Source organism: Sceloporus undulatus, chromosome 4 (assembly GCF_019175285.1).
Source record: "Sceloporus undulatus isolate JIND9_A2432 ecotype Alabama chromosome 4, SceUnd_v1.1, whole genome shotgun sequence".
In the NCBI taxonomy this organism is placed as follows: domain Eukaryota; kingdom Metazoa; phylum Chordata; class Lepidosauria; order Squamata; family Phrynosomatidae; genus Sceloporus; species Sceloporus undulatus.
In genome coordinates, this window is record NC_056525.1 from 82227231 (window position 1) to 82254833 (window position 27603).

Genomic DNA, 27603 nt, shown 5'->3' on the forward strand with positions numbered 1-27603 from the left:
CCCATTTCTATCAATGTTTGAGCCCAGGTATGGGAATTCTTTTACTATTTCTATTTCTTCAGTGTCTAGGTTGAACTTGTGAAGGTAAAAGTGAGCCAGCATGGCCTAGTGGTTTGAGTGTTGGACTATAACTCTGGAAACCAGGGTTTGAATCCTGGCTTGGCCATAAAAATCCACTGGGTGACCTTGGGCAAGAAGTCACACTCTCTCAGCTTCAGAGGATGGCCATGGCAAACCCCCTCTGAACAAATCTTGCTAAGAAAACTCTATAATAGGTGGTAATAATAATAATAAAATTAATTTATAATTTATTTATAATTTTATTATAATTGTAAATTTATAATTTATTATAAAATTATAATATATTGTTAGATTTAATTTATAATTTAATTATTTATTATAGTTTTTATAATTATATTTATAATAATAATAAAATAATAATACAATTATTATATAGTAATTTATTATTATTATTATTATTATTATTATTATTATTATTATTATTATTATTATTATTATTATTATGTTTATAGCCCGCCTTCCTCCCAGTAGAGGGGCTCAAGGCGGCTAAAAAACCCTCTTAGAAATCTAAATCCCTGCTTCTGAGGCACTGCTGCCCACGGAGGCCATGTTGGGGAATGGAGGGCAGGAGGTCCTGTGGGCACTGTAGTCAGTCACCCACTGAAGCCTGCCTCCTTCCCTGAAAAAGCCAAAGAAGGCGGTGGCTCCCTCGCAGGGCCGGCAGAAGCATCCGCCTTTGACTACCCTCCTCCTCCTCTTCCTCCCAAAGGCGGGCTTTGTGTCCTCCTCCTCGGGGTCAAACTACAGCTCCTTCCATGGCGACGGGGGCTTTGCTGGCGCTCTCTTCGGCCCCCCACTTTCGGGGTGCCTCTCTGGCTCGCCTCCCGCCTCTCCTCCTGGGGCCTCGGAGGAGCTACAGCCGGGACGAAGCCCTTTCCCAGTACTTGCACCGCAGCCCCGTCCCCACCATGCACTACCAGAGGAGCCTGCCCCGGTAAGGAGGCTCTCTCTCTCTCTCTCTCTGTGAAATGGCGGACCTCAGCTCCCCCCTTTCTCTCCGATTTAGTTTGGCCCAGTCGCTTCACTTGAAGGCCAGAGGGGTGCGGACCGCACCAAGTGACACCATAAAAAAAAGGGGGGGGGGTTGACACCACTGCTGCTCCTCAGAGCTCCCCTGTGTCCCATTGAAATGCTGAAGGGGTTGGAGGGAGTGAGGGGAAGAAGCCAGGGGGAGGGGGAAGGAGGAGAGGAACACCCCAGTTCTCTGCTTTTCAATTAAAATTTCTGAACTCCAGGGAGGATGAGGAATGGGGAAACTTGTCTCTGGGCATGAGAAAAGTGCCTCCTTCTCCTCTGAAGAATGGGACAATTGGCCCTTGAGAAAAATGCCTCCTTCTCTCCATCCAGGCGTGTGGGGTTCCTGAGAATGAGTACTTTGTAACCAACACAGGTGTGGAAAGCCTTGCCATCACACTGGCCAGCTTCATGGAACAAGAGGATGGATGTTCCTTCAAAAAGAGTGTTCTTAGGATGGAGAATCAGTTTTTTTCTCAATGTGTCAATTTTACACGTAAAAAGATTTGGGAAGAGGAGGGGGGATCAGGACTTCCAGGTCTCATGCCCCACTTGAGCAACTCTTGCACCTCCCCTGGGGCAGAGTGACCAGATGTCCTCACTGCAAAGGAGGACAAGGCACTGGAAAATGTAGGACATTGCCAAATAAAAGCTAACAACACTCATATAATTATAAATTCATGTTTCTTAGTCATGCTAAAATAGTTGACAATTCGAAATTCCTCCTGGTCATGAAATGGACATGTCCTGGAAAAGGAGGACATGTCTGGTCACCCTGTCCTGGAGGCTGCACCCCATCATTTGAAAGCCACAGGTGTATTCTCATGTGTAGGCAATAGAAGATCAGAAATGTTGGCTGGCCATGATTTGTGATTTCCACTGATGTATTCACTGGATTTAGTAGATTGCAAAGGTCCACCGATTCTCAGTAAGACCTCTCCTAATTCAGTACTGGATTGATAGTGCTTTAGGAGGAAGGGGATGTATTGCTTTGTAGAGCAGATACAGTGAAAAAAAGAAATGCCACTTTCTGAATGCAGCTTTAGAGATGTTTCAGGAAGTTAAATATGAAAATGAGAGAACAATCTGAGTTGCAGCTGGTAGTAAGAAGCCTTTAGCCCTTGTAGAGAATGTAGGCAAAAGGTTACTGCTCCAAGGAAGAAATGATTCCTATCATTGCTATCCACATATACTTTTACAGTACTGAAATACCTGTTCCTACACCTGCTTGATGATGATACCCAACAAAAACATAGGAACAGATCAGGAGATAAAATTATTTCAGGTTCTTTACTTTGCAGGTTGTTAACTGTTGTTTAATTCCTGATAATATACTTAGGATCATGCTGTAAAGATCGCTACACTAGTAATTACACACATACACACATGCCCAGTCACACAGCAGTGACAAGGAAAGGCAGGCAAAACCTTCTGGCTCTGAACAGCCTGTTGTTTCAGTTCCTTCCTGTTTTCTTAGCTACTGTGCCTGTGGCTTTTCCTTCCTGCACTGGATTCTTGCCTTAGATCTGCCTAAATACCAGTCAGATAAATGGAACATACCTTTTAGCCTGTTCTCAATATACCATACGTTTCCAGTCTGTTCTTTCTAGGCAAGCAACTTCCAAGTGATGAAACCTGTGGCAAAGGAGGTAGAAACCTGACATAATTTGTATAGTAACTTATTTTACATAATTATTTATTTAAATTGAATTGATATCCTGCCTTTCTCCCATCATGGAAGCTTACGTGGGAGCTGCAGCAAAATGTTGCAGCATAGGGTACTCCTATGTTCAAGCCAACCAAAGAATGCTCTTCTTCCAGGAAACCTTTTCTCTCTCACAACAGTCAGCCAATTGTAGTTGCCCAGTGAGTGTGCTAAGGACTCTTCCCCACTACGTTCTAAAGTTTTTTGCACATCTGCAAAACTCATTCCCCAAACTGCTCCCTCCTGCATGTGAATGATACTGCTTTGACAATATAACAATTGATACTCAGAGAATAAGTTTGTTCTTTGGTATACAAGATTTATTGTATCATGAATTGTAACTTGAGTTGATGGAAACCTTCTGCAACTTAGCCTGAAGTCCTGTGGTTCTGACCTTGGAGGGAAGAGATCAGTTCCATTATGGAAAATTTTTGCATCATATACATTCCTGATGTGTAATGTTAGGAGAAATGAAAAGGGTGGATCAGGGGAACCTCTGGATCCATGGTTCTCACCATATAGGGGGAAATACCCAATATCGTTTGTATTACTTGCAGTGAGAGTGAATTGGGGAAGGCATTTGGATAATGCTTCTCTTTTATTTCTGCATTGCCCGTAGAAGCCTGGCAGGGTTGTGGATGGTGAACTGTTCAATGCTGAAGTGTTCTGCACCTGTATGTAGGATTGCCCTGCTATATACATTGCTCAGTAGTCTGCTTTTGGGTTAACGTGTTTTCTTGAGTGCTTTTAAGAGTGTTGTTTAATATTGTTTTAATTTTTTCCACCACCTTATTAGTTTGCCAGTTCCAAAACTTGAAGACACAATTAGAAGATACCTGAATGCACAAAAGCCTCTTCTAGATAATGACCAATTCAGGTAAGAACAAGGGAGAAACCAAAGATCAAATCTTCACACATCTTGCACAATGCCGACAGCAGCTTCTCCTTTCTGTGAACATAAACAGCTAAAGTAATTCAAAATCTTGCTGTCATGTAAATATAAAAATCACTTCTTTATTCTCAGCTTTTGTAAGATTCAAGTGGGGAAGGGAAAGTAACACAAGACTTTTATGGCTTAGACCCAAGTTGTCCTGCAGCATTTATTCAGATATTTTACTTTTCAGAAACAGGCATAGCAGCTTTACTAAATTTCTCTCTCTCTCTCTCTTTTAATATAAAGGAAAACTGAAGAACTTGCTACCAATTTTGGGAAAGGAATTGGTAGAGAATTACACGAGCAGTTGGTTTCACAGGACAAACAAAACAAGCATACTAGTTATATTTCAGGTAGGAAAGTAATTGTAAAATGTGTGTTCCTGGTATCTGTTCTCCAAATTGCTGGGTTGTGCATCATTGTTAGAGTGTGTTCTTTCTGAGGTTAGAGGGATGTGGGCTGTTTCATTCACTCTTATACATCCTGTGTGAACTGACATTATTAAAAAGGATTGACTTGGGTCTGAATTAAGAGAAAACCTTTGAACTTGTCTCCTTGTTTTCAGTGGATCTGTTCTAAGTTTGATTAATTCTGGATCCAAACCACAGTGTTTTAAGGAAATATTGGGTAACATGAAAGCTGTATGCGTGATGGTCCATTCACACTTGCAAGTAATTATTTAATGCTGTAGTCACTAATTAATTCTGGCTTCAGATGAACACATTTCATTGTATTCGATATTCTGTTTTAAAAAATATCCTGATAGGTAATCTTGAGCCACAATACATTAATAAAATATATTTAAAAATACAGAGGGCTAGAATGAGAATATCAATAATATAAAAACTCTGTTCAGTGCAGAGCAGAATAGTTAATTATGGTGATGTTTGCTGTTGTAGTATATTGCAAACCAGTTTACTAAAATCTAATGTCGACTGTTCTAAAGAGAAGTTTTGTATCTGTGTTTGCATAAACTAACTGCTGGGGTTGTATAAATGGCCTAGGCCCTAAGGGCTTGACATGCCATAGAAAAGACTGTAGCTGATTGTCAGAGCAAATACACACTTTGCTTGCAGAATTTTCCAATTTTGATTCCTGGCATCTCATATTCAAAAAAATTACTGAAAACAATTTTCACACAAGGTCTTGGAGAAATTTTACTAATTGGAGTTGACTAAATAAGGGGATCTCCAGGCCACAGAAATATAAATCAGCCCGCAGAAAGCCTCTACCCAGTATGTCAGTTTCTTTCTGTATGCAAATAATCCCTTTGTACCTTTCAGACTAAGGGGCGAAACAGACTGTCATGAAGGAGTGGCTTGCCACCACCCCTTTTAGCGCTTGATGCCGCAGTCCCAATCCGGCTATTTGCTGGCTCATAAAGAAGCGGGAGAAAGTCGCTCCTTTTCGAGCTGGCAAAAAGCTGGCCTTTCCTGAGGCGCGGTGTATGTAAATGCAGAAGCGCCATGACACCACCCGCTATGTGGTCATTGGGGCGGCATGTTGCCAGCATAGGGGTGGTGTCAGGGCGTGTGGCATGCATACAGCATGCCCCCATGCTACTCCATATTCGGGTTTTTTTGCTATTATGCTTTGCTCCTAAGTGAAGGACACTTCACTTAGCAGAGGCTTTTGTACACTTGGTCTACTTCCTCAGAAGCAGACCAAGTCTCTGAAAGCTTATGCTACATCTTTTGCTCAGTTGGAGTGTATCCACATATAGGTTCAAAGGTGCTAAAGCAGTTTGACACCACTTTAACTACTATGACTCTACCCTGGGATTTGTAGTTTGGCAAGGTATTCAGCCTGGCCTATCAGAACTGTGGTGTCTCACCAAACTACAAATCCTAGATTTCTGTAGGATAAAGTCACAGCAGATAAAGTGGTGTCAGACTGCTTTAATTCTGCAGTGGATGCGCCCTTAGGTTCAAAGGTGCTACAAGATCCCTTTACATGCTGATATTCCAGGCTACTATGACTATATCTCTTAGCTTCTTTATGGTTTGATCTCCAATCAGTGACTGGAGATAAGGTATTTCCTCTCCTCCATCCCATGCTAGTCTGGCTTTAAAAACTCCACACTGGTGACAGTGGAGGCTTTTAAATGCCTAATTTTATCCTAGGGTTGTTTGTTACTGTGTACGTGTGGGGCTAGTCCTTTCCTGCAGTGTTGTCTCTCAGAAAACCACACCTCTTTCACTTTAATGAGCTTTTAAAAACCATCCATTAGTAAACTTTAATAAAGATTATAAAAAAAAAATAAATAAAAACCATCCATTAGTGGTAATGACTGGTTTTTAAAAAGCCTCATTGCAGAGGATGCTGTGTAGCTGCATGAGAGAGAACATCTGAATGTATAGGAAATAGTGAATGTGGTATGGGCAATCATATCGTGGTGACAGAGGGATGGCTTTGCCTACCGGTGACATGTGGCACCAGTGTGCTTATACTCAGAATTCCCATAGTTCACAGCAAAGCAGGTTTCCCCACCTTTGGAGTAGACAGTACTAGATGTGCCAGTGGTCTGTCTTGCAATATATAGCCCTTTTGTATTCCTTTGGAAGATAAAGTGGTACAGGAACATGAGGAGGGAGGAAAGTTTATGGCTGCCGTAAAAGATTATAACATTCTGATAAGGAAACTATGTAATGAGGGAAAATAACGTTATGACCAATGACTGATTTTAAAAAAACGTGAATCTGTTACAGAAAGTTCAAGCAAGCAACAGTCTTCAGACAATTCAACTTAGTTGGAGCAGTAAAATTGCCTCTGAAAAGGCAGACAGAATGAGAGAGAGGACAGGAGGCATGCTTCAGCCTTAAGAAAAAACAGCTTTTATTTTATCAGAGAACATGAAATATGCAAACAGCAGAAGACCACAGCCTTAAGGAAGTGAGACATCAAATCAAATAAGAGAAAGGAAATAGAAGAACAGACAACAAGAAAAGGTTTATAGCATGTAGCTTAATCAATTTTAAATGTTGCATTAGTTCTCAAAGGAGTTCCCCCTTATTTGCATCCTGCTAGTGCTTATAAAAAATATCCATGGAGACTAAGAGCACTTCTGCATAGATCATATCTGGTATTGGTATAAATTTCACCCTGCCCCCAATAACTTTTTTTTTCTGTGAATATTATCAATTAGTCCATTAATTGATTTGTGATGGCAGTGAATCACAACCAGCCCTCTACATTGCACAGCAATATAACTTTGTATTAAATTCAGAATTAAAATAGTGTATGCCCCATAGTACATGCTTGATACTCAGCTGAGAAAAGTTAGAATGATTCCATGGTGAAGATGAGCCAGACCTTTCAGTATACTGAAGAATAAAATGTGTGAAGGAAAAAATGTTATTATATAGAAGGGGTATGAGTCTCTTGTTCTTGCCCCCTTTTTTCTCATTGGATATTACATGAGCACAAGTTTTGCAGAAACATTTATTTTGTTTAAATTAAGATTGGGTGAATGATAGCCAAACAGGAGCCTGACAGCCTGAAGCATAAGTGTTGAAAATATTTGTTCATATGAAGATTGGAAGGATAGTCAAGCAAGAACAGGCAAGTTAACCTAGCAGATATTGATATGGGGAAGTACATTCAGATGAGCATGAGGAACATGTGCATTGTAGTTAAATATACAAACGTTCACAAGAAGGCAGTTTCTTAATTATCAATCTTATATTTTCTACCCGAGCTGTATACATTAATATATGAATAAGAACATTCATCTTATTCTTTTTGTTGACATCTCTGAGTGACTTTGAAACAAAACATCAATTTTTTAATGTTTCTTCACCTAAGATTTATTTGCTTAAATTCTGCTTTCTCTAAAATACTTTATAAAGGCAACAGAACATGCTAAAGTAGGAGGCACTATTTAGTTTCACATGTGCCTATGAATTTTTGCTGTCACCCTGACTTTCAAGGAGGACTGCACTTTATTTAAGCTTTATGTTACTAAGCTGGAAAAATGAAGAATTCTCAGAGCATAAGATGGAAATAAATGTATTTGTTTTACTATGTGCACTATGTACAGTACTTTGTTACTTTTCATCTCCCATTAACATTTCCTTTGCAGCCCTCATATTTGTGAAGAAAATCAACAGTTCTAAAGTCAAGTCTAAACTCAGTTACATTAGTGGATAGAATGAAGACAGGGATTAGAAGTGAAATCTTGGCTGAGGAACTGAGACTTGTTGTAGGAAAGATGGAGAGGAAAGGACAGCAGAGATAAAGGAAGATGTCAAGGAAAGACCAGAAGAGACAGGCAGGAAGGAAGGTACAGTAAAGAAGTGAATGTGTTGTTTTTTCTTTCAAAAACACAGTGCTAGGTTGCAAATGACAGTGAACTGTTAATGGATATTGAATGTAAAATTGTCTGCTAAACTAATGTACAGTAAGGGTCATATGCTCAGTCTATGAAGAATAAGTAAATGAGAGATCCATTTTAGATTGCAAGAACCTGAGGTGGAACTCAGAATCATGAGAAGGGAGGTTAATGGGAAAAGATTTGTCCTCTCTTGCCTCCAAAACTGTTTCCAGAGAGTCCCCCAACCTTCCAGATTTTGAGGGTGTATGATGGGAAGCTATAAGGGGGATTATCTCCTCCAGGTTTCTCAGGTGGAAGTACTTCCATCAGCAGAAAGACTTAATAGGATTCCACGCTTTGCACACCTATCTTTTGCAACATCTCATAGACTGCAATAATAAGCCCCTTTTATGAGAATCACACATTAATAACACATTCTCCCTTGGTCTTTGTCTTTATTGTTCTATCACCTCTCAATTTTAGGGCCATGGTTTGACATGTACCTACGGGCACGTGAATCAGTTGTTTTGAACTACAATCCTTTCATGGTTTTCAATGCTGACTCCAAAGTGGATTATAACAACCAACTCATAAGGGCAACTAACATGACTGTTTCTGCTTTGCGATTCTTGAAGACTCTTAGGGCTAACATTTTAGAACCAGAAGTTTTTCATCTCAACCCAGCCAAAAGTGACACTCAGACTTTTAAAAAGTTTATTCGTTTTGTGCCTTCTTCTCTGTCATGGTATGGTGCCTATATGGTGAATGCCTACCCATTAGACATGTCACAGTACTTCAGGCTTTTCAATTCCACTAGATTGCCAAAGATTAACAGGGATGAATTATTTACAGATGAAAGTGAGAGGCACTTATTGGTGATAAGAAATGGAAACTTTTATATATTTGATGTTATAGACATAGATGGGAATATAATGAAGCCTTCAGAAATCCAAGCACACCTAAAATTCATCCTTTCTGAAAACAGTCCAGTTCCAGCATTCCCTCTTGCTTATCTGACAAGTGAAAACCGGGACACATGGGCAAGGCTGAGGCAGGAACTACTTGACAATGGGAATAAGGAAGCCTTAAGAAAAGTGGATTCAGCAATATTCTGTCTGTGCCTTGATGATTTTCCAATTAAAGACTTCAACCACTTGTCTCATACCATGCTGCATGGTGATGGCACCAATAGGTGGTATGACAAATCATTCAACCTGATTTTAGCCAAAGATGGCACTGCAGCAATTAACTTTGAACACTCTTGGGGAGATGGCGTAGCTGTACTTAGATTCCAGAACGAAGTATTTAAAGACAGCACCCAGTCACCTGCGATTACACCTCAGTCTCAGCCTGCTGCTGTTGATTCTGCCTCATCTGTACAGAAACTTAACTTTAAACTGAATGATTCCTTAAAAGAAGGAATTACCAAAGCTAAACAAAAGTTTGATGCTACTGTGAAAACACTGACTGTGGAGGCCCATCAGTTTGAAAGAGGAGGCAAAGACCTGTTAAAGAAGCATAAAGTCAGTCCTGATGCTGTTGCTCAGCTTGCCTTTCAGATGGCTTTTCTGCAACAATATGGCCAAACTGTTGCCACCTATGAATCTTGCAGCACAGCCGCTTTCAAACATGGTCGCACTGAAACTATCCGTCCTGCCTCAATTTATACAAAGGCTTGTTCAGAAGCTATTGTCAGAAAGTCGTCCAAGCACAGTGCAGCAGAGCTGCGACAGATGATTGCAGAGTGCTCTAAGTATCACAACCAGCTCACAAAAGAAGCTGCTATGGGTAAGTGTGAATATGAAGTTGTAGTGTATTTTCTCTTGCAATTTGCACAAGTCAATCTCTTCACTAATGCAAACACTGCAGCTAGACTGAGATCATCTAGTGCATGCAGGCATCTTAATTTTTTTTAAAAAAATAACATAACCTATTTGCAAAGGTTCTCATTAGATGATTGAATTGACTCACATATCTAGTGCTTGAATAGATTTAAAGACTTGAAAACTTGCTGAGATTCTCTTCAACTTCCTGAGTGTTTCAAAAAGACTGCTGTCAAAAATGTGAAACAGCTTTTTACCCTTCAAAGAAGCCAGTACTCACACAGGACTAAGACATTTTTCACAAGCCCTTTATACATAGTGCCCTTTTCATCTAACATTCATCAAAGAAAGAGTTAACTAGGAAGCTGGAATTGCATCTTTGCATCTTTTCATCTTTTACTTCCTCCTTACTTCCGTTTTTGGAAATACAGTTTATATGTCATTGTGCACTGTTGTGAACATTGAGGTTACCAAGGAATTTATGGGAGAACCCTCAAATGTGCCCCCCTTATCTGTAAACTTGATCCTTGTGGAAATAAAGGATGGTGAGTGGGCCTGAATAAACAGCAATGAATCCAAAACTACACTTTCAGAAGTACCCAATTTCTTCTGCATATGCAGCCCAAATTGGCAGAAAATGGTAAGCCGCTCTGATAGCCTTGGCTGAAGAGCAGGGTATAAGTAAATAGGTATTATTATTATTATTATTATTATTATTATTATTATTATTATTATTAAACAATTTAGGCTTAACCTAAATACCATGAAGGCTCAAGATGCTGTCTGATCTCAGAAGCTCAACAGGGTCAGCCCTGATTAGGCTTGGATGGGAGAGCATCAACAAAAACCAGGTGCTGTGAGCTATACTTCAGAGAAAGGAAATTGCAAAAACACCACTGAGTATTCTTTGACGAAGAAAACTGAAATTCATGGGGATGCTATAATCGACAGGTGACTTGAAAGTGCGCACGCGCACGCGTGCACACACACACACACACACTCTAAACTTACAGTACAACCTATTCTAATTTAAAGTAATTTAACCACACTTGTTTTTGAAATGCTACTCACTGTTGCATTTTGTCTTGGCAGGTCAGGGTTTTGATCGGCACTTGTATGGCTTGCGGTGTCTGGCAGAATCTACAGGATCTCCTTTGCCAGACTTTTATCAGGACCAAGCGTATGCACAGATTAATTATAATATTCTTTCCACAAGTACTCTGAGCAGCTCTGCTGTCTCCATGGGTGGATTTGGGCCCGTGGTGCCTGATGGCTTTGGTGTAGCATATGGAGTGCATGATAGCTGGATTGGGTGTAATGTTTCTGGCTATCTAGCAAGGAATGTGCAAGAATTTGTCCAGTGTGTGCACAAGTCACTGAATGATATTTTTAATGTTCTGGAAGGTGAACAGGTTAACTGAACCACAGCCGGATACTAAATCATCTTCAACTAGATTTTTTTTTTTAATATTCTGGGTGGAGTTTCAGGCTAGCACCTACTTTTTAAAACACCAAGAGTTAAAATAATGAGTTTAATTCTTTGGATTGGGTTTCGACATAATCATGTTTAGAGTCTAATATGCTAAATAAGTTCTGTCCTCATACAGGCTAATGTTACTGGTTGTGAAATAATTCTTTTTTTGTGCCAGTATCTGCCAAAGACATGTCAGTGTAGTGTAAGGCCTAAAGTAGAGTACAATAACTGATTCACTTGAATTTACCTATATGTTGTCTCAATAGTTGTTTCAGTGGCCCTACTCTGGTTGAGACTAACCAACAGGATTCCAGCTGTAGTGTTTAGGCTACCTGATGTCATGTATAGGGTTTTTTTCATTCTTAATATACAGATCAGTTTGATAATTTTTATATATATATTTATAATCTGTATGAACAGAGATGCTCCCTATATTAATGTATAGAGTGTTCTGTCACTATTCACGTGCCTAATTCAGGTATCTTTAAGCAAGCCCTTTCATTAGACTAAATCACAAGAATAAAATATTTTTGAGCAAGATTAAGTTACCAAGCTGAAACTCATAACAAAATAGCAGTTTTCATATTCTCTCTCCAAAGAAACACCTTGTAATTGTGAATTACAGGTGAATCAAAGCAGCATCTGAAAGAATAGCTAAAATTACCCTTCAACTGGCAAGACTTCTAGCTAAAGTAAACTTTAATTATAGAGATAGGTAAGTAAATCTGCTTTTAGCATCCTGTAACATGTCCAACAGGCTAAGCAAGAAATTTCATACATGACTGGTTTGAGTCTGATCCCACAGATGTAATTTAATAAATTTGCATCAAACTTACTTTGGACTTCAGTTCCAACCACTGTAATGTAGTTCTTCTCTAAAATGTATTTTAAACATGGGAGCTGTTAAAACTAACATCTCAAGGAGGACAAAATAAGTTTGAACTGAAGAATCTAAATGCACTGTGAATAATATCCACTTAGAACAGTGGCCTGATTTTTCTTGATATATTTAGCAGAATGTCAATCTAAAACATTTCTGTGTTGGAAACCATTTTGCCTCACTAAAGATTCAAGTGAAAATGTGAACTGCTAGCAATCTTGGACTAATATAAAGATTTTTGTGATGATAAAATACAGCTGGAAAACATACTACCTTGGATGTGAAGATTTATTTATTTCCCCAATTTTTCCATTTCCCTCCCTTTAACTAGTTTTGACCCCTGAAAAAGTAGGATGGTTGAAGAGCTTTTGTCGACAGTTGGGGGGGCGGGGTGCACTGGAGAGAGAAGTTGCAGTTTTTCATTCACGAGCTTTCTTGATTTTTCTTATTTTCTAAAACATAGTCTCTAATCCAGGGGTAGGCAACCTGCGGCCCACGGGCCGGATGCAGCCCGGCGAGGCCTTGGGACCGGCCCCAGCCCGGTCCTGCCGCTGATTGCCGCCGGGGCCTTTGGCCTCTTGCATGCAGGGGCAAGGGGAGGCAATTGTCTATAGACGCCTCAGAAACATGCATTTATATTAACATTTTTAAAAAAATCAACAAATTTTTTTGCGTGTCCTCCAATTTTTTTTAAAAAAAGTGTCCACCATTTGAAAATGTTGTCCTACATTTGTCCTGGTTTATTTATTTATTTAAATTTTTAAATTTTTTTTAATTATTTATTTTTTTTGGCTTCGGCCCCCCCAGTTGTCTGAGGGTCAGCAACCCGGCCCCCAGCTCAAAAAGGTTGCCTACCCCTGCTGTGAAATGGGTACAATTAAGAACCTTTCCTCTTAACAAAATGGACTTCTGTTGTCTGGGAGTTCCCCTTATTTTTGTCCCTTCTACAATGTGCCCTCTACTACATCCTATATATAATTTATGAAATTCTCTCTTGCATCTCATGAATGATAGCTGCAGGAGAAGAGTGCAAGACAACAGGAACAAAGGGGTGGGAAAACTTGGTTGCACTACTGAAACTCAGCCTTTGGATCCTGCTTACAGTTATCATCAGTGTCTAAAGAGTTCCAATTTTTTTTTTTAAACAGAGCTGTGAAGTGTACTGGAACCATAGATATCTTCCATTCCTCAGTGAATGGTGCAGGTATTTTTCAGGCATTGTAGAATAGCAAGATTTTCACATTAGTCAGACAGATACTTTAGTTTACTCAGTGCAATTTCCCTGGACATTTACATAGCTGTTTCTCTGAAGCACTTTTAAAAATCTTTAAGTTCAGGAGGACGAAACCATACACTTAAGATTTCAAAATATGTTGCAAATATTTTAGGTATAAAGTACTTCTGTGTAAAATGTGAAAGTTGCCCAGACATATTATAATTATTTCATGTTAATAAGACAGCTGTTAAATGAGCACTATCTCTCCCAACCATACTATCATTGTTGTGCTTTAATCATCATCAATACAATGCCTTAAGGAGCTCCCAAATTGCACATTAAACCAAATGCAGTGATACTTTTATGCCCCAAAGTCCTCCCGTGAAGTAGAATGTATAGGACTTCATTCTAGATTTCACAAAAACAAAGTGAGCGAAAAGGTTATGTAGAAAATGATCTATTACAAAACAAAAGTTTCAGCATTTGACAAACCTATGGGTAACTTCATAGATGCCAACTGATTCTTTTATGTTTTCATCATAGTCAGTCCAATCCTGTGAAATTAAATACTCAGCATTAGCTCTGTATATAATAGGATGAAATTACAATAATAAAGCTTTAAGTTATACAATTTTGGATTGTCTGCTTGGAACCTAACCTGTATCTCCATTTCAGGAATACATTCCTCTGCATTTGGTATAAGAACAGAAAAAGTTGAAGCTGTAATTTTTAGTCTTAAACTTCTTAACATTTTTTGTTTTCTGTGGGCCTTCAATTCTGTGCTTCCAATTTAAGATTTTTTTTACCTGCATATATTAAATATGACAGGACTACATATACCCTTATCTTACTCAACAAGAAGGCTCCTGCTATCTCCAGTACATTCTTACTGCTAGTCCTCTACATACTGCTCAAAGCTCGAGTGAATATTTAAAATATTGTGTATAAAATTACCTTCAGGCTATAGGGATATGCTGTATATGAAACATAAATGAATTTCATGTTTAGACTTGGGTCTCATCTCCAAGGTATCTCATTATGCATATGTAAATATTCCAAAATCTGGTACCCAAAACACTTCTACTCCCAAGTATTTCAGGTAAGGGATATTCAACCTGTTATAGGTTTCAACAACAGAAGGGGAGAGGACTTGTGCTCAACATGCGGAAGTGTTAGAATTTGAGGGCCATCTGGATTAAAAACAACTGATGGGCATGTGACCATTATAAGTACTTGAAAAGCTAGAAATAGGGAGTTTAACCTTTTCCTCACTCAATGAAAATCACTTATCTGCAGTTGCAGATGAGTGCCAATGGAAGTTTTCCTTAAAAAACCAAAAAGCTTTGGGAGGGCATTTTTTGTTGAAATATGACAAGAAAAATAACTGATATATGCTGAGATGCACATACATGATAAGAGGTTATGTGGGCTTCCTTGCAGAACAAGAAATATGTATTTAATGGCCTCCTCTGTTCTGGTCATTAAAGAGGGTAATCAAAAGATCAAGAACCACAAAGTCCAGAGATAAGTGTTCTTCTGATCCTTTTAGAACCTTAGTTTAAAAGTTATTTCCACAGTTATGTGATAACCTTCCTGGAAAGCACTGAGTATGCAGAAGCATCCCTTTGGGCCCAAGACCTCAGTGTATGTGAAAGGACAAGGCTGTCTTTTTTCAAGTTACTAATCTACTTCAGGGCCCAAGTGTCATAGAGTATGAAATTATTTTGATAAATATGACCAGAAACTGTACCTTCTCCAACAAGTTGATGTCACTGAAAGTCGTTCCAGACTCGGCACCATTTGCAGCAAAACCAGCCTGTAAACATTTACAAAGCTCTTCTTAGGTATACGGTTATCTCTATATTCATACAGATGGAAAGAAAACAGCAAAAGAAGAGCTATGGGGTGTCAGCTGCAGCAGAGTGTTGTGGCACTTTTATCAGAGCTTGGGAAAGTTATGATTTTGGATTATAGCACTCAGAATTCCTTAGCTACTCTGGGACTGTAGTCCCCCGCCCCCATCACTTTTCTAAGATCTACCTATTTAGTATAACATCACTTACTAATGTGCTATAGTATAATGAACATGCATGCTAAAATCGATTATTCTTTAAGGTATGGTAGGGTAAAGGACAAACTTTCAAATATTGTTAGATTTCAGCTCCCTTTAGCTATGTTGGCTAGGGCTCATAGGAGTTGCAGGTGAACAACATCTAGAATGCTGCATTTTGGTATCACAACATACTGTTTTAACTGAGACAGTTTTAATTTCTGCTAAAGGAAGTCTTGAAGGGGCTAGCTGTCCCCTGCTGGTTGTTAAAATGAACACACTGCATTCAATAGCATTGCAGGCGAAAATGGCCATATCTGACCTTGTACACCAGGATGGGCAAAGTATATCCCTCCAGATATTAAGCCAATGGTGAGAAATTCTGGGAGCTGTAGTTCCATATGTGGAAGGCTGCACAATTCCCACACCTGGTTGTACATAAATAATTGTAAATTGGAGCTATAATTCCTGATAACATCTACCAGGAAAGAGTCATCATGACTACCTAGCCTGTCTATACATACGTACAACATGACACCCATTTGTAAAATCAGATTGTCATAAGACACAAATGAGAAAAGAATGGAAGAGTGCTATGGGCACTGACCTCCCACGATCTGTGGTGTGATCTAAGATTAAGTTGAATCAGTATCAGCAAGAGCATCTCCTCCCCCTCCACCACTCCCTTTCCCTTGTGTGTCCTGTCTTATTTAGACAGTAAATCTGAGGACAGAGAACAGTCAAATTAACAAATGGTAAGCTGCTTTGAGACCCTTTGTGGCTGAAGAGGGGAGACAAATACTCCAAATAAGCATGGGAATTCCCATGTTCTAGTTTAACCCAGTCTGACCATAATTCAAATTTTCCATGCCCTCTGCAAAATGAAAATGTATAATATTTGGAGTGCTACATAACTAAAGATGTACACCTCTGGTATAGTAATCTCTGAATTTACCTGTTTCATAAGATCACCATAACTCTCTTCAGTTGTTTTCCCCACTCAGTATTACCATCATGGAATGAGAATAAGCCCTTTGTCCCCTCTGTATATCCTCTTCACCCACATACAGCCTTCCATACATGGAGGGGCTGAATATCAGCAGCAGTTCCTTAAGGAATTTAAAATCCTGCTATTTCAGGTTCCTAAATGATACAGGAAGTGTACAAAAACAGAGATGGTCCTGACTGGCAATTTTTTCAGTTGGATAAAAAAAGCTTGAGAATAAAAACATCCAAATGCTGGTGAAAGTAAAACTAACAGATTCTCCTACCCAGAGAGCTTGGAATACTTACTTTTTAAATGCCTGGCTTTAAATGGTTGTTGATTCAAACATGTTTTGTCTGAGGGGCTCCTAGTGATAGGCCCTCACAATCCTGGAAATAGCTGTATCTATGGAGTCTGGCCAGTTGTGGGGACATGATGCGGGAGGATGGGTTCATCCACATTTCACCCCTCAAATTATTCAAATTATGTTCACTTGTATCAGATGATAGAAGAGAATTAATATCTCATATGGGCGCTAAGTCACTACCTGGCACAGGTTCATGAACTAGCCACAAAGCAGAAGTCAGTGTCAAAGAGCAAGACAACCAAGATTATATAATAATTTAGGTTTAATAGGCAGATGGTTCAAAGAAAGATGCTCTGAAAACTATTCATAAGAACTTGCCTGTGGTTGAAAGTCCACTGGTTCAAGACCACGGCACTCAAACTCCACTACTGTCTTAAATGTCTCATTGTCTTCAGCCTAAGATTAAACCAAAACAGTTAGCTTCCATATTAGAGGCATATGGATTGGGGAGAACATACAAAATTTATTTCCCAGATTATCATAAAGACATGATCTACTAGAATAGCTAGTCAAATTTTAATAAAGATACAGATAAGTTAGTCATATTTAGGGGAAGATGGATCCACGGTAAAAAAGGTAGATGTAAGAAAGACAAGTTTGTACAATAATAGGTCGTAAATTGGTAGGAAGGAAGTCAGTACGTATGTGATAGTTTGTATGAGTATACAGGATGTAGAAGATTGATCAAAGAAGACTCGGATGGTAGGATAGAATGTAAAATGGGATTAAGTATGTGTGGAAGGTCAGTGTAAGTAGGAAGATAGAAAAGTAGGAAGGAAGATACACTAAGAATTACGGTAGTCTCGCCCCTTACACGGAAGATCCGTTCCGGGCCCGCGTAAGAGGAACTGAGCGTATGCTCAAATCCCATTTGGTGTAATGGGTCGTGTTCCCCTGGTGCACCACGGGCATGCACTCCATTGTTTTGACTTAGGTTTGCCTTCTGCGTGAGCTCAAGTCCACAGAAGGCAAGCCCGTGTAAGGGGTGGGCAAACTGTACAAATAACATCCGTAAGTCCCCAGGGATAGTTCCATAACATAGTAAACACTACAAAATATTCAACTGTAAATTTTAAAAAACCATTTAACCATATTATCTGTCACCATTTCCTTTTCTAATTGTAGTTTTAGTATTCTCTCATAAATTTTAGCTGTTAGTTTTTTAGTATCTGACATCAATATTTCTCCCAAATTATTTTCATCAAAGTCGAAGCCTTCTCATTTCCGGTCCATCAAAAATCTTTCTTGTAATTGTTTATAAGTGAATCAGTGACAGACAAAACTTTTGTTGTTGCTGCTGTTATGTGTAGCAACGTTCTGCTCAGATATAAACCCCAATGACAGTTGTTCCAATGTAAATATGCATAGGATTTCATCTTAAAATTATTTTTTCTGAACTACAGAGCCCTATCTCCTTCTGCATAATACAGATATTCCACATATATCATTCCCAGATCTTCCTGGTATATACTGAAAGACACATTCACCTCTGTGTTTTCCACATGTGGAAAAATGTATACAAAGGATACTCCAGGCACAATATTGCTAACACTGCACGATAACCAGTCCCTATCTAATTTCTATCCTATACATGCTATTCTGTAATGAAATAGCCAGGGAGGTTTAGATGTGATATCTTAATGCAAGGATGAAGGATATACACATCAAAATGCATATGTAAATGATCACATGTTTTAGTAGCAGGCAAAGCCTAGAATCTGATTGGCTCCTTGAACTGAGGGAAGTCCCATCAGTAGATGTCAAAAGGTGTGATTTCTTTCCTGGTCATGCAGGCCTAGATCAGTTGCAACAGAATACTTCCCTTCTCCCCTTGGCAGCCCTTCACATCACTTGGGAGTCTGCTCTGGAATTATGGGGAAAGGGAATCTGCTTCCACCAAGAATAGCTAATGGGCTGCTGCTGTCAGTGTAAGATTTAACTAAATCCTGGCTCTTGAACACTTCTGTATTTAAAAATTACTGAAACTTGCCATCTTACCCATAACGATGGAAAGAATTTAACTTACATTGTAAGGCTTCATTGTGTGGCTCAAAATATCTGAAAGAAAAAGAGGGAAAGACAGTAATAAAGAACACCTATAATTAGGATTTTAAAAGTATCACTGTAGTTCACAAATCAGTTCAATGATAATACTGAGGTTTAAATGAGCTCAGATCAAGTAAAATGTAAAATCCTACTATAACTGGTTTATAAACTAGGCTTATGAACTTTTTAATGAAGAACGAAAAAATACAGGACGATGGGCAAATCACTGAAGCATGTTATGGGGGGGGGGATCAAACACTACTATTTCTCTCTCTTTCCAAGGATTATATTTCTTTTAAGGGGAAAAAGCAAAGTTTGGAACTGCACCCTATTTCCCTTTCAGCCACACTCTATTCCCATTTCACATTGAGAATTATGAGAAAACAGCATGTTAATATAATAGTTAGTGAAATGGTACTTTGCAACTATGCATCAGTACAGTGGAGAGAGAGCACTACAAGAAATGGTACTTGTTCTTGTTTTTTAAAAAATAACAATTTAACCTGCAAGCCATTTCATAAACTAAGTTGTAATAGTCCTTCCCCAGAATAAGTAACACTCATTATTTAATTACTAATTACTAACTTAATTACTAATTACTAATACTTAGTAATACTAATACTAATCTCCTTCCCAAGGCAAGTTAAAGAACATGTTATATGGTGTGAGGGCCTTAAAATGTAAACATCACTGTGTTTCTAAGCTGGGGGGGGGGAGGAGGAAACAGCAGCTTGACAGGATATTTGTCAAGTTTAGTGAAAGCAGAAAATAAAAACAGATGTATGGAAAGACAAAGACTTATATGGCATTAAGACCTCATATAAGCAAATTTTAAAAAATGTTCAGCTGCTTTGCAGTAATATGTCCTGTTTAAAAGAAGAATACTGTATAAACAAATGCAATGAAATTAAGGCATTTGTTTAAGCTAATGCTCAGTGTAACTTCCTTGAACAATAATTTTTAGTACTGAACTCTGCCAGTTGGACCTTGTCTTCATTTGTCTTTTTACTGTCAGGTCCAATTACATACTCTTTCAGCATATAACCAACCCTTAACTGTCTGTACTATAAACACTTTGGCACCACTTTTGGCACATACGGCTCCAGCTTAGTGGATACATGTTAGAAATGAACCAACTCCAGGAACTTTCAGCTTGTCACATAAAATGTGGATGGGAACAACATGAACTGATTAGAGTTTCTGCCACGGAGGGCAGCTTGATCTCAGGTGAAAATTTCCAAATGGGGTAGAAATGTTACTCTGTTGCCCCTCAAACACCTAAAAGTACTATGGTATCTTATAGACTAACCAATGTACTGTAGCCCAAACTTCTGCAAACAATAGCCCCCTTTATCAGATTGCATGAGACAGTGGTCCTTACTCTGCTTTATATCGCCACTCTGGTTTTTGTATTATTGGATTTATAATATGTTGCTAAAGTTAATAATACTGCAGTCAGTGTCTGTAAGAAGTTAGGTAATGATGATAGCAGAAGCTCAAATAATTTGAAAAACAAGCTAGCAGAACTTTTGCTTTGGACACTGAAACTTCAATGTTACACATAAGAGTCAAGGAAGGTATATTATGGAAATGGAGCAAGGAAGGAGTAAACAAGGGGACTCAAATGCAGTTTAAATTGATGGGAATCATCAGTGCTGGATGGAACTGTGTCTTTAGTCTTGATAAAAAATTAAACCTAGAAAGATAAGTCACCAGCTCTCAGAAAGTATTCCTGATTATTGCCCCAGCTACATTTTCTTGCAATCCTCAATTTTTCTATATGTGTGTGTGTGTGTGTTCTTACCTGTCTTCTCATGGAAAAGCACCACTCTAGCAATTTAAAAAGTAAACTTTCAAAAAAGAGCATATTGGAATTGGACAGGCTAAATGATGAAAATCAAAACGTACCAAATCCAACAAAAACCTATGAAATAAAATGGTCTTTAATTGCAACTGAGAGGACCACTTGTATTCACTGGATAATGTGTTCTATACTAATAATTTTAGTGCAGTCATTGAGAGATCAGTATTGTAGCCTCCAATAATAAAAACACTTATAAAACATAAGTGCCTAGCCTGAAAGGAATCATTTGAGATAAACTGACACCTCAGTTCTTTATGTCTTGTAGATACATGAACAGAAAACAGCCTACCTATGGAGTTTTCTCGGGAACACAGCTTGCATTTCTGCACCATTGTGGCACTCCCCCTCCCTCCTTTGAGAGGGTGGCTGTCCTAAAAAAGAAAGAAAAAAGGAAGGTTACTTTCCTCCAGAACAATGGCTAACACTACTGCTTATAATGGAAACCATATTACACAAATATAAATAAATTATTTCTTAAAGAAGACCACTCTGATAACAAACGAGAGAATTGGCCTTTAAAGCACATAAAATCTGTTTTTATAACAAATAGTTTACATAGAAAACTTTTTTTCTATATTCACAAATCATAGGAGGCCAATCTAAAGATAATGGCAACCTTTCCATTGAATGATGGCATATAAGGAAGCCAAAAAACTATTAATGTGTAAAGCCACAACTTTAATGAGTTGTGGTTGAAGAAAAAAAAACTAATAAAGATAGAAGTGCTAAACCACTGACTATGAAAGCAAGATGGCAGATGTTCATATTCATACCTAATATTCCTTCTGTCAATAAGTCAGTCACAGAAGAAAAATATCGTATGAGTAAAGGAAACTGCTGAGTTAACTTATGTAGACCCCCCCAAAAAAAACAGCAAATGGTCAAATTTTCCATTCCATCTACTAGAATAATTCTTATGCCAGTGTGTATAAAACTGAATACTCCCTGAAACAAAACAGTATTTTTAATATCCATCTATATGAATACAGTAAGCATCAAAATCTTGAAACGTTTATTTAGAGCTATGGATAGCCAACTGGCAAGACTATAAGTAGCTCAGGTGCATGTCTGACATACTGAACGTAAACTATACTGCTTACTGCTCCAAAGCTGAACGGTCAAGAGCAAAAAATGGTATAAAGGTATGGTGCTCAAACATTTGCTGCAGCAAACACCATCATAGTTTTCACTAGCCTTCAGGTGTTTTTTACTACATTCTCCTTAACTCCTGGTCATGCTGTGGAACCTGAAGGGACTATAATGTCACTCTCAAAAAATGACAATGGTAAAATTTAAAAGGTTGCAGTCCTATATAAACTTACTTGAGAATTAGTAAATTACCGCACTACCCTCTTATAGTGCTGCTATTCCACTTTAACTGCTCTGGCTGCCTCCTGTTGCATTCTGAGGTTTGTAGTTCAGTGAGGACTAAGTGCTCTCTGGCTGAGCGTTCTAAAAATGTCCTCCTTAAACTGCAAATCCCAGAATGCAACAGGAGGCAGCCAGAGCAGTTAAAGTGGAATAGCAGCACTATAAGAATGTATTGCGGTAATCTAGTAGGTCTTGCTAAGAACAGTGATTTCTAAGCGAACTGATACGCACAGCATTCTACCCATCACAGCCTGCTGTCCAAGCAACAGCATGCTTCAGCCTACAATAGCAACTCCCTGCTTGAACCACAGGACTAATGGCCATTGGTTAAAGGATTTGGAAGTTGTAGTCCAAATAGCTTTTCAAACTCTGGATTTTACTTGTACTAGCTTATCATATCTTATATCTTATCTTATGAAGCTGATTATCTGGACCAATTTCAAACCGGATTTAGGGCAGCATACGGAGTTGAGAAGGCCATGGTCGCCTTAGTTGATGATCTCCGTCTGGGCATCAACAAGGGAAGTGTGACCCTGCTGGTGCTCTTAGACCTCTCAGCGGCCTTCGATACCATCGACCATGGTATCCTTCTGGAATGCCTGAGGGAGCTGGGTATCGGAGGCACTGTTCTACAGTGGTCCCGGTCCTACCTCTCAGGCAGATTCCAGATGGTGGCACTGGGAGACAGTTGCTCTTCTAAAAGAGAGCTAAAATTTGGCATCCCCCAGGGCGCCATATTATTGTTGTTGTTGTTGTTGTTGTTGTTATTATTATTATTATTATTATCTTTGCACAAATTATGAACAGCATATGTGTATAATTTTCCCACTAAAATAAATGTAAAGGATTATCCAGATGGGCAGCAAACAAGCCATAAATAATGTCGCTTGATTGTGCATGCATTTATGGAAGTAAATATTCCAATCCTAGCACAGTTGTACAATTAATATTTACCTACAGTCAATTTGCCAGAAGATGCAATCATCCAGCTTCTAAACTCCAGTATAATTTGAGCAAATCCCTTATCTGTGCATTTCACAGACAATATAAATAGATTTACCCCTGTATTTTCTCATTTTGAGACTTACCATTAATCGCAGATATTGCCATTTTTCTGATACCTCACCACAGTTCCCACATTTCAGCTGAAAAATAAAACAAAATCAAATGCAGACTGACACTATGTAAACAACTGTGGACTCCAACAGCAACATAGTTCTGTGCAAAAGGACTAATGCTCATATCCAAGCAGATCTAACATATTCTGCATGGGGAAAAAATCTCATAACTATACAAATCCAGAACTTACTCTTGGGGAATAGCACTAGAGCTAACAAAATAGCTAAGATTGCCTGCAGTTTCAAAACACCACTACTCACTTCACCAATAACAAAATAAAGTTACTTATGATACGGCAGTAATAATTAGTTTAGTTTGATTTAAAAATTCTGACAACATAAAGAAATATAGCAAAGAAGATTTTTCCACTTGTAGGATATAGTAATTGGAGCAGGGATAGCCAACTTGTCACCCTCCAAGATGTCCCGTAAGACTGCAACACTGAGAAACCATAGGTTGCACTCTGTACGGCCACATGCTAACCATTAGTGGTGTCGACAACTTTGGGAGAACCATTGTTTCTCAGCCCAACTTACCTTGCAAGGTTTGTGTAAGAAGGGGCTTGGGATTAGTTACCTACTCTGAAACAAGGTATTTTAAAGAAACAGTTGTGATCTACTGGACCCCCAATCCTGGCTTTTGGACAGTCATCAGAAACAGACAATTAGTCAACCCATTTCAATGCTTTCTGTAAGTTACTGCAAACAAACACCCAAATATATTTTGCAATCCCAGCTCAGTTGTATTTTCAAGAGCTCTGGGTATTTTCTTGTGGTGGGCAGAATAATAAAAACGGATAGGGTACTGATGTGTGTAAATGTATTTGCAATGTTCTATTAATTTCCCTGCTTTTTAAAACTTTGAGCACAAGATGCTAAATTTCCACTTGTGAACCTTCTGAATGGAAGAATGGAAAACAATTTATTTTAAAATGCCCTCTCTTTAAGTGAACTAATGCTGAAGGATGGATTTAAAAATGGATAAATAAATATGTGTATAGGCTTTATAAAACAAAATAAAATTATTTTATTTGTAATTGTACAAAGAATATGTAGGGAGAATCCTTCAAATTGTGACATTGTAACACTGAAGATTACTGGTAATGCAGTTTGACCCCCCCCCTTTAACTGCTATAACTCCATCCTATGGAATCCTGGGATTTGTAGTTTGTTGTGGTAACCAGAGCTCTCTGATACAGAAGGCTAAATATCTCACAAAACTACAGACTTCACAATTCCATTGCTTTGAGCCATGTCAATTAATGTGGTGTCAAACTACATTAATTCTGCAGTTGGGAGCAGCCTGGGGTAAGAAATATTGCTATTGAAAAGGAAATATATATTGTGTTTAGAATTCAAAGACATAGCCATATTAAGTTTGGAAAATCAATCAGCAAAGGGATCTTGCAGCACCACTGAGACCGACTAAAAGAAGGCAGATAGTAGCATGAGCTTTCATATGACTTTATCACATGAAGAAGATCGGGAGTTTATCCCATGAATATCCTGGGAAAATTGCATGATTACATGAAACAATTTCACACGACGTTGCACAAAACCCGCCTTAAAGTGATCACAAAGGCCCCATACAGACAGACCAAAATAAAGCTGCTTCGGGTCACTTTGGAGCTATGCTGTTTAAATGATGCATGTGTCCTAAGAGGCCAGAAGCAACGCCAAAGCCACGCTCCAATCCTATGGACTGGACCACAGCTTTGGCGCAGCTTCTGGCCTCTTAGGACGCATGCATCATTTACATAGCATACTTCCAAAGTGACCCGAAGCAGCTTTATTTTGGTCTGTCTGTATGGGCCCTTTAGTCTCCTATCTGAGGAAACAGGCTCAGGTCTATTGCGTGCGCACACACACACACACACAAATATAGAGTGTATGGAGTTTATCACACTGGGGCTAATTTTGGCATTAAAGAGAGATTAAAGCACATTTAAAGCACCCTGCAGATAAAGCAAAAATGGTAAGTAATTGTGCGAATAATTATTGCACGCAATTGCGCAAATGAAGCGATATCGGACATGCATTGTTGCTGAAATCCCGAAAGTAAAAGGATGCAAGTTATTGCTTCTTTGCGACCACTTTAATGGCGGGTTTTGTGTGATGTCACATGAAATGGTTTTGTGTAATTAAGTGATTTCCCCGGGATATTCCTGGGATAAACCCCCAATCTCCTTTGTGTGATAGACTCCTATGTGCATGAAACTGGGAACCCTCTAACACTGTCGGCCATACCTTGAGATACCAGCGAAAGTCCTCTCCCACAGGCCTGAGGTTTGTGATGTTTTCCAAGGTGGCTTTCAACTGTAACCCAATTTTCTGCCAAGAGAGAGAGAGAGAGAGAGTCGCCAGATCAGTCCCATACCAGGAAGGCCACCCATCCCAACCCACGCCAGATGTCCTCACCACAAAAGAGGACAAAGCCCACCAAAATGTAGGACACTCAAAAAGAAAAGTTGGATGTGACCCAAGGAAAGCTACAAACACCAATCCAAATATAAACCCATGCTTCTTAGTCCTGCTCAGAATGGCAGGGCATTTTGGAATCCCTCCTGGACAGAAGGTGGAAATGGAGGACGTGTCCTGGAAAAGGAGGACGTTTGGTCACCCTGCCCACAGCCCTTGCATAAAGGGAGAGCTTTTTCTTACCCCCATGCTATGAGGGCAAGAAGAACAGGCAAAAGTCCTCTCAAAGCAGGGCCTGAGGGGTCTCTGTGGGTCTTGAGGGGGAGAAGTATCTGTTCTCAAGCACAGTATTAGTAAGGAAAAGGGGCAGAAATCCCTCAGTTTGGGGATGAGAAACTGACACCAAAGAGAGTCAACACAGCAAAAACTGGGCCGCCTGCTAATCAAACATCGCGAGACTTGGCCCTCGTCCTTTCCCTGCGCTTTCTGAACTGAAGCCATTCAGTTGCCCTTATTCAAAATGGCTGCCATTTTCCTCAGCCATGCTCCCTTGGCAAAAGGGAGGGACAGCCGCTAGCCCCCGCAGATACATTTGGACTACGATTCCCAGAAGCCCTTGCTAGTATTGCCAATGGGAATGGGCTGTGGGAGTTGTAGTCTTTTCTTTTTTAAAAGGCCTACAGTGGAAGCAAGGCCTGCTGCTCTCTCGCCTTTGAGGGAGCAAGGGGGTTTATTATTATTTTTTGTGTTGTGGGGGATAGGGATTATGTCATGTAAATGTTATGTAGGTTATGTTTTTAATTATGTAATTGTACTACATATTTTATTATATTAATTGTGCTTATTGTAACATATATAAATTATTATTATTATTATTATTATTATTATTATTATTATTATTATTATTATTATTATTCAGGCAGCACTTTTTGGGTGCTGGGGACAGTCAGGAAATTATTAGTTTTTAAAATATCATATATATATATATATATATATATATACACATACACACACACACACACACACACACATATGTTATAAGCTTTATTTATAAGGGGCTGTAAATTTACATAGCGCCCTGTACATAAAATCAATTAAAATAGATAAAATAAACCAGCCTATGGCATACATTCTACAAAAAATAATTAAACATATTAATATTAATACTAATACTTCTTAACATTCAAACAATAAAATATTGTTTTATATCTTATATTATATTGTTTTGTATTAATACATCTTAACATTCAAGCAATAAAGCCTTCAAGCAATAAAATATAGCAGACAACAAATGAAAATAACTTTTAATGTGGTGATTTTAAATAGGTTTTAAAACTGTTTGTAAACCTTTTTTAAAGTTGTGCTGGAAGCCAAGGTGGTACATAAATAAAGTGAATAAACTACCTGAGGTAGTGGTTTGAGTATGGGACTCTGAAGACCCGAGTTCGATTCCCAGCTTGGCTGTGGAACGTTATCAGACAAGGGAAATCGGAAGTATAATCCAATAGCAATCCGAACACAATCATGGGGTTTATCGTTATTGCGTGATAGACCACCACATGCAATTTCGGGCAATGGCAAGCTATTTTGGGGCAATAGGAAGCCAGTTCGAACGCAATTCACATTCATGTAAATTCGCTGAACTACTAGCGCATTCACGTAAATGCGTTCTGGCCCCACTTTCTTTTCATTCGAAATTAAGAGAAATTGCTCCCGTGTGATAAAGTCCTCTGTGAGCCTCAGGGGAAGAAGGTAAGGGCAGGGTGACCAGATGCCTGTCTTATTTATTTTTTTATTAAGTTTCAGTACATTACAAAGAGTGTACTATATCTAGTTAAGCAAAGATTGGTATAAAGAAAATACAATAGAAAAAAAATATTAACAAATTAGATCTGACATTATTAACGTAATAAATCTTATCTAACAGTTCATAGTTGTTTCCTAT

At 38.8% G+C, this 27603-nt stretch overlaps 3 protein-coding genes across 8 annotated transcripts in view; 1 reads left to right on the forward strand and 2 right to left on the reverse strand.

Moving 5' to 3' along the window:
• SLC1A7 (solute carrier family 1 member 7) overlaps window positions 1-3657 on the reverse strand; it is an 88466-nt gene extending 84809 nt beyond the window's left edge. The window contains exons 1-2 of the mRNA XM_042461286.1: window positions 3637-3657; window positions 2656-2730 (exon numbers count right to left, since the gene is read on the reverse strand). The gene's annotated coding sequence lies outside the window, so the exon portion shown is untranslated. The remainder of the gene's footprint in view (window positions 1-2655; window positions 2731-3636) is intronic.
• Window positions 783-12492, forward strand: CPT2 (carnitine palmitoyltransferase 2). Of its 4 annotated transcripts, XM_042461281.1 has the most exons (5): window positions 783-1015; window positions 3597-3677; window positions 3981-4087; window positions 8530-9834; window positions 10962-12492. In XM_042461281.1, exons 1-5 carry the CDS (start codon window positions 837-839, stop codon window positions 11288-11290), a joined length of 2001 nt encoding a protein of 666 aa, XP_042317215.1. In that variant the 5' UTR covers window positions 783-836; the 3' UTR covers window positions 11291-12492. The 4 variants fall into 4 exon arrangements, with proteins under 4 accessions (XP_042317215.1, XP_042317216.1, XP_042317218.1 ...); XM_042461282.1 differs by lacking the exons at window positions 783-1015; window positions 3597-3677 and adding an exon at window positions 6443-8016 and having other exon boundaries at window positions 3980-4087; XM_042461284.1 differs by lacking the exons at window positions 783-1015; window positions 3597-3677 and adding an exon at window positions 6443-6682 and having other exon boundaries at window positions 3980-4087; window positions 7816-9834.
• Window positions 3265-26156, reverse strand: CZIB (CXXC motif containing zinc binding protein). 3 transcript variants are annotated; one of them, XM_042461289.1, is made up of 9 exons: window positions 25902-26156; window positions 25488-25571; window positions 23211-23267; window positions 21041-21122; window positions 18868-18899; window positions 17160-17237; window positions 15190-15255; window positions 13932-13993; window positions 3265-3749 (listed from the first exon to the last, which is right to left on the reverse strand). In XM_042461289.1, the coding sequence occupies exons 1-9, from the start codon at window positions 25905-25907 to the stop codon at window positions 3674-3676; spliced, it is 543 nt and encodes a 180-aa protein (XP_042317223.1). In that variant the 5' UTR covers window positions 25908-26156; the 3' UTR covers window positions 3265-3673. The 3 variants fall into 3 exon arrangements, with proteins under 3 accessions (XP_042317223.1, XP_042317224.1, XP_042317225.1); XM_042461290.1 differs by having other exon boundaries at window positions 3265-3745; window positions 25902-26153; XM_042461291.1 differs by lacking the exon at window positions 3265-3749 and having other exon boundaries at window positions 13714-13993; window positions 25902-26136.
• Window positions 26157-27603: the final 1447 nt, after the last annotated feature.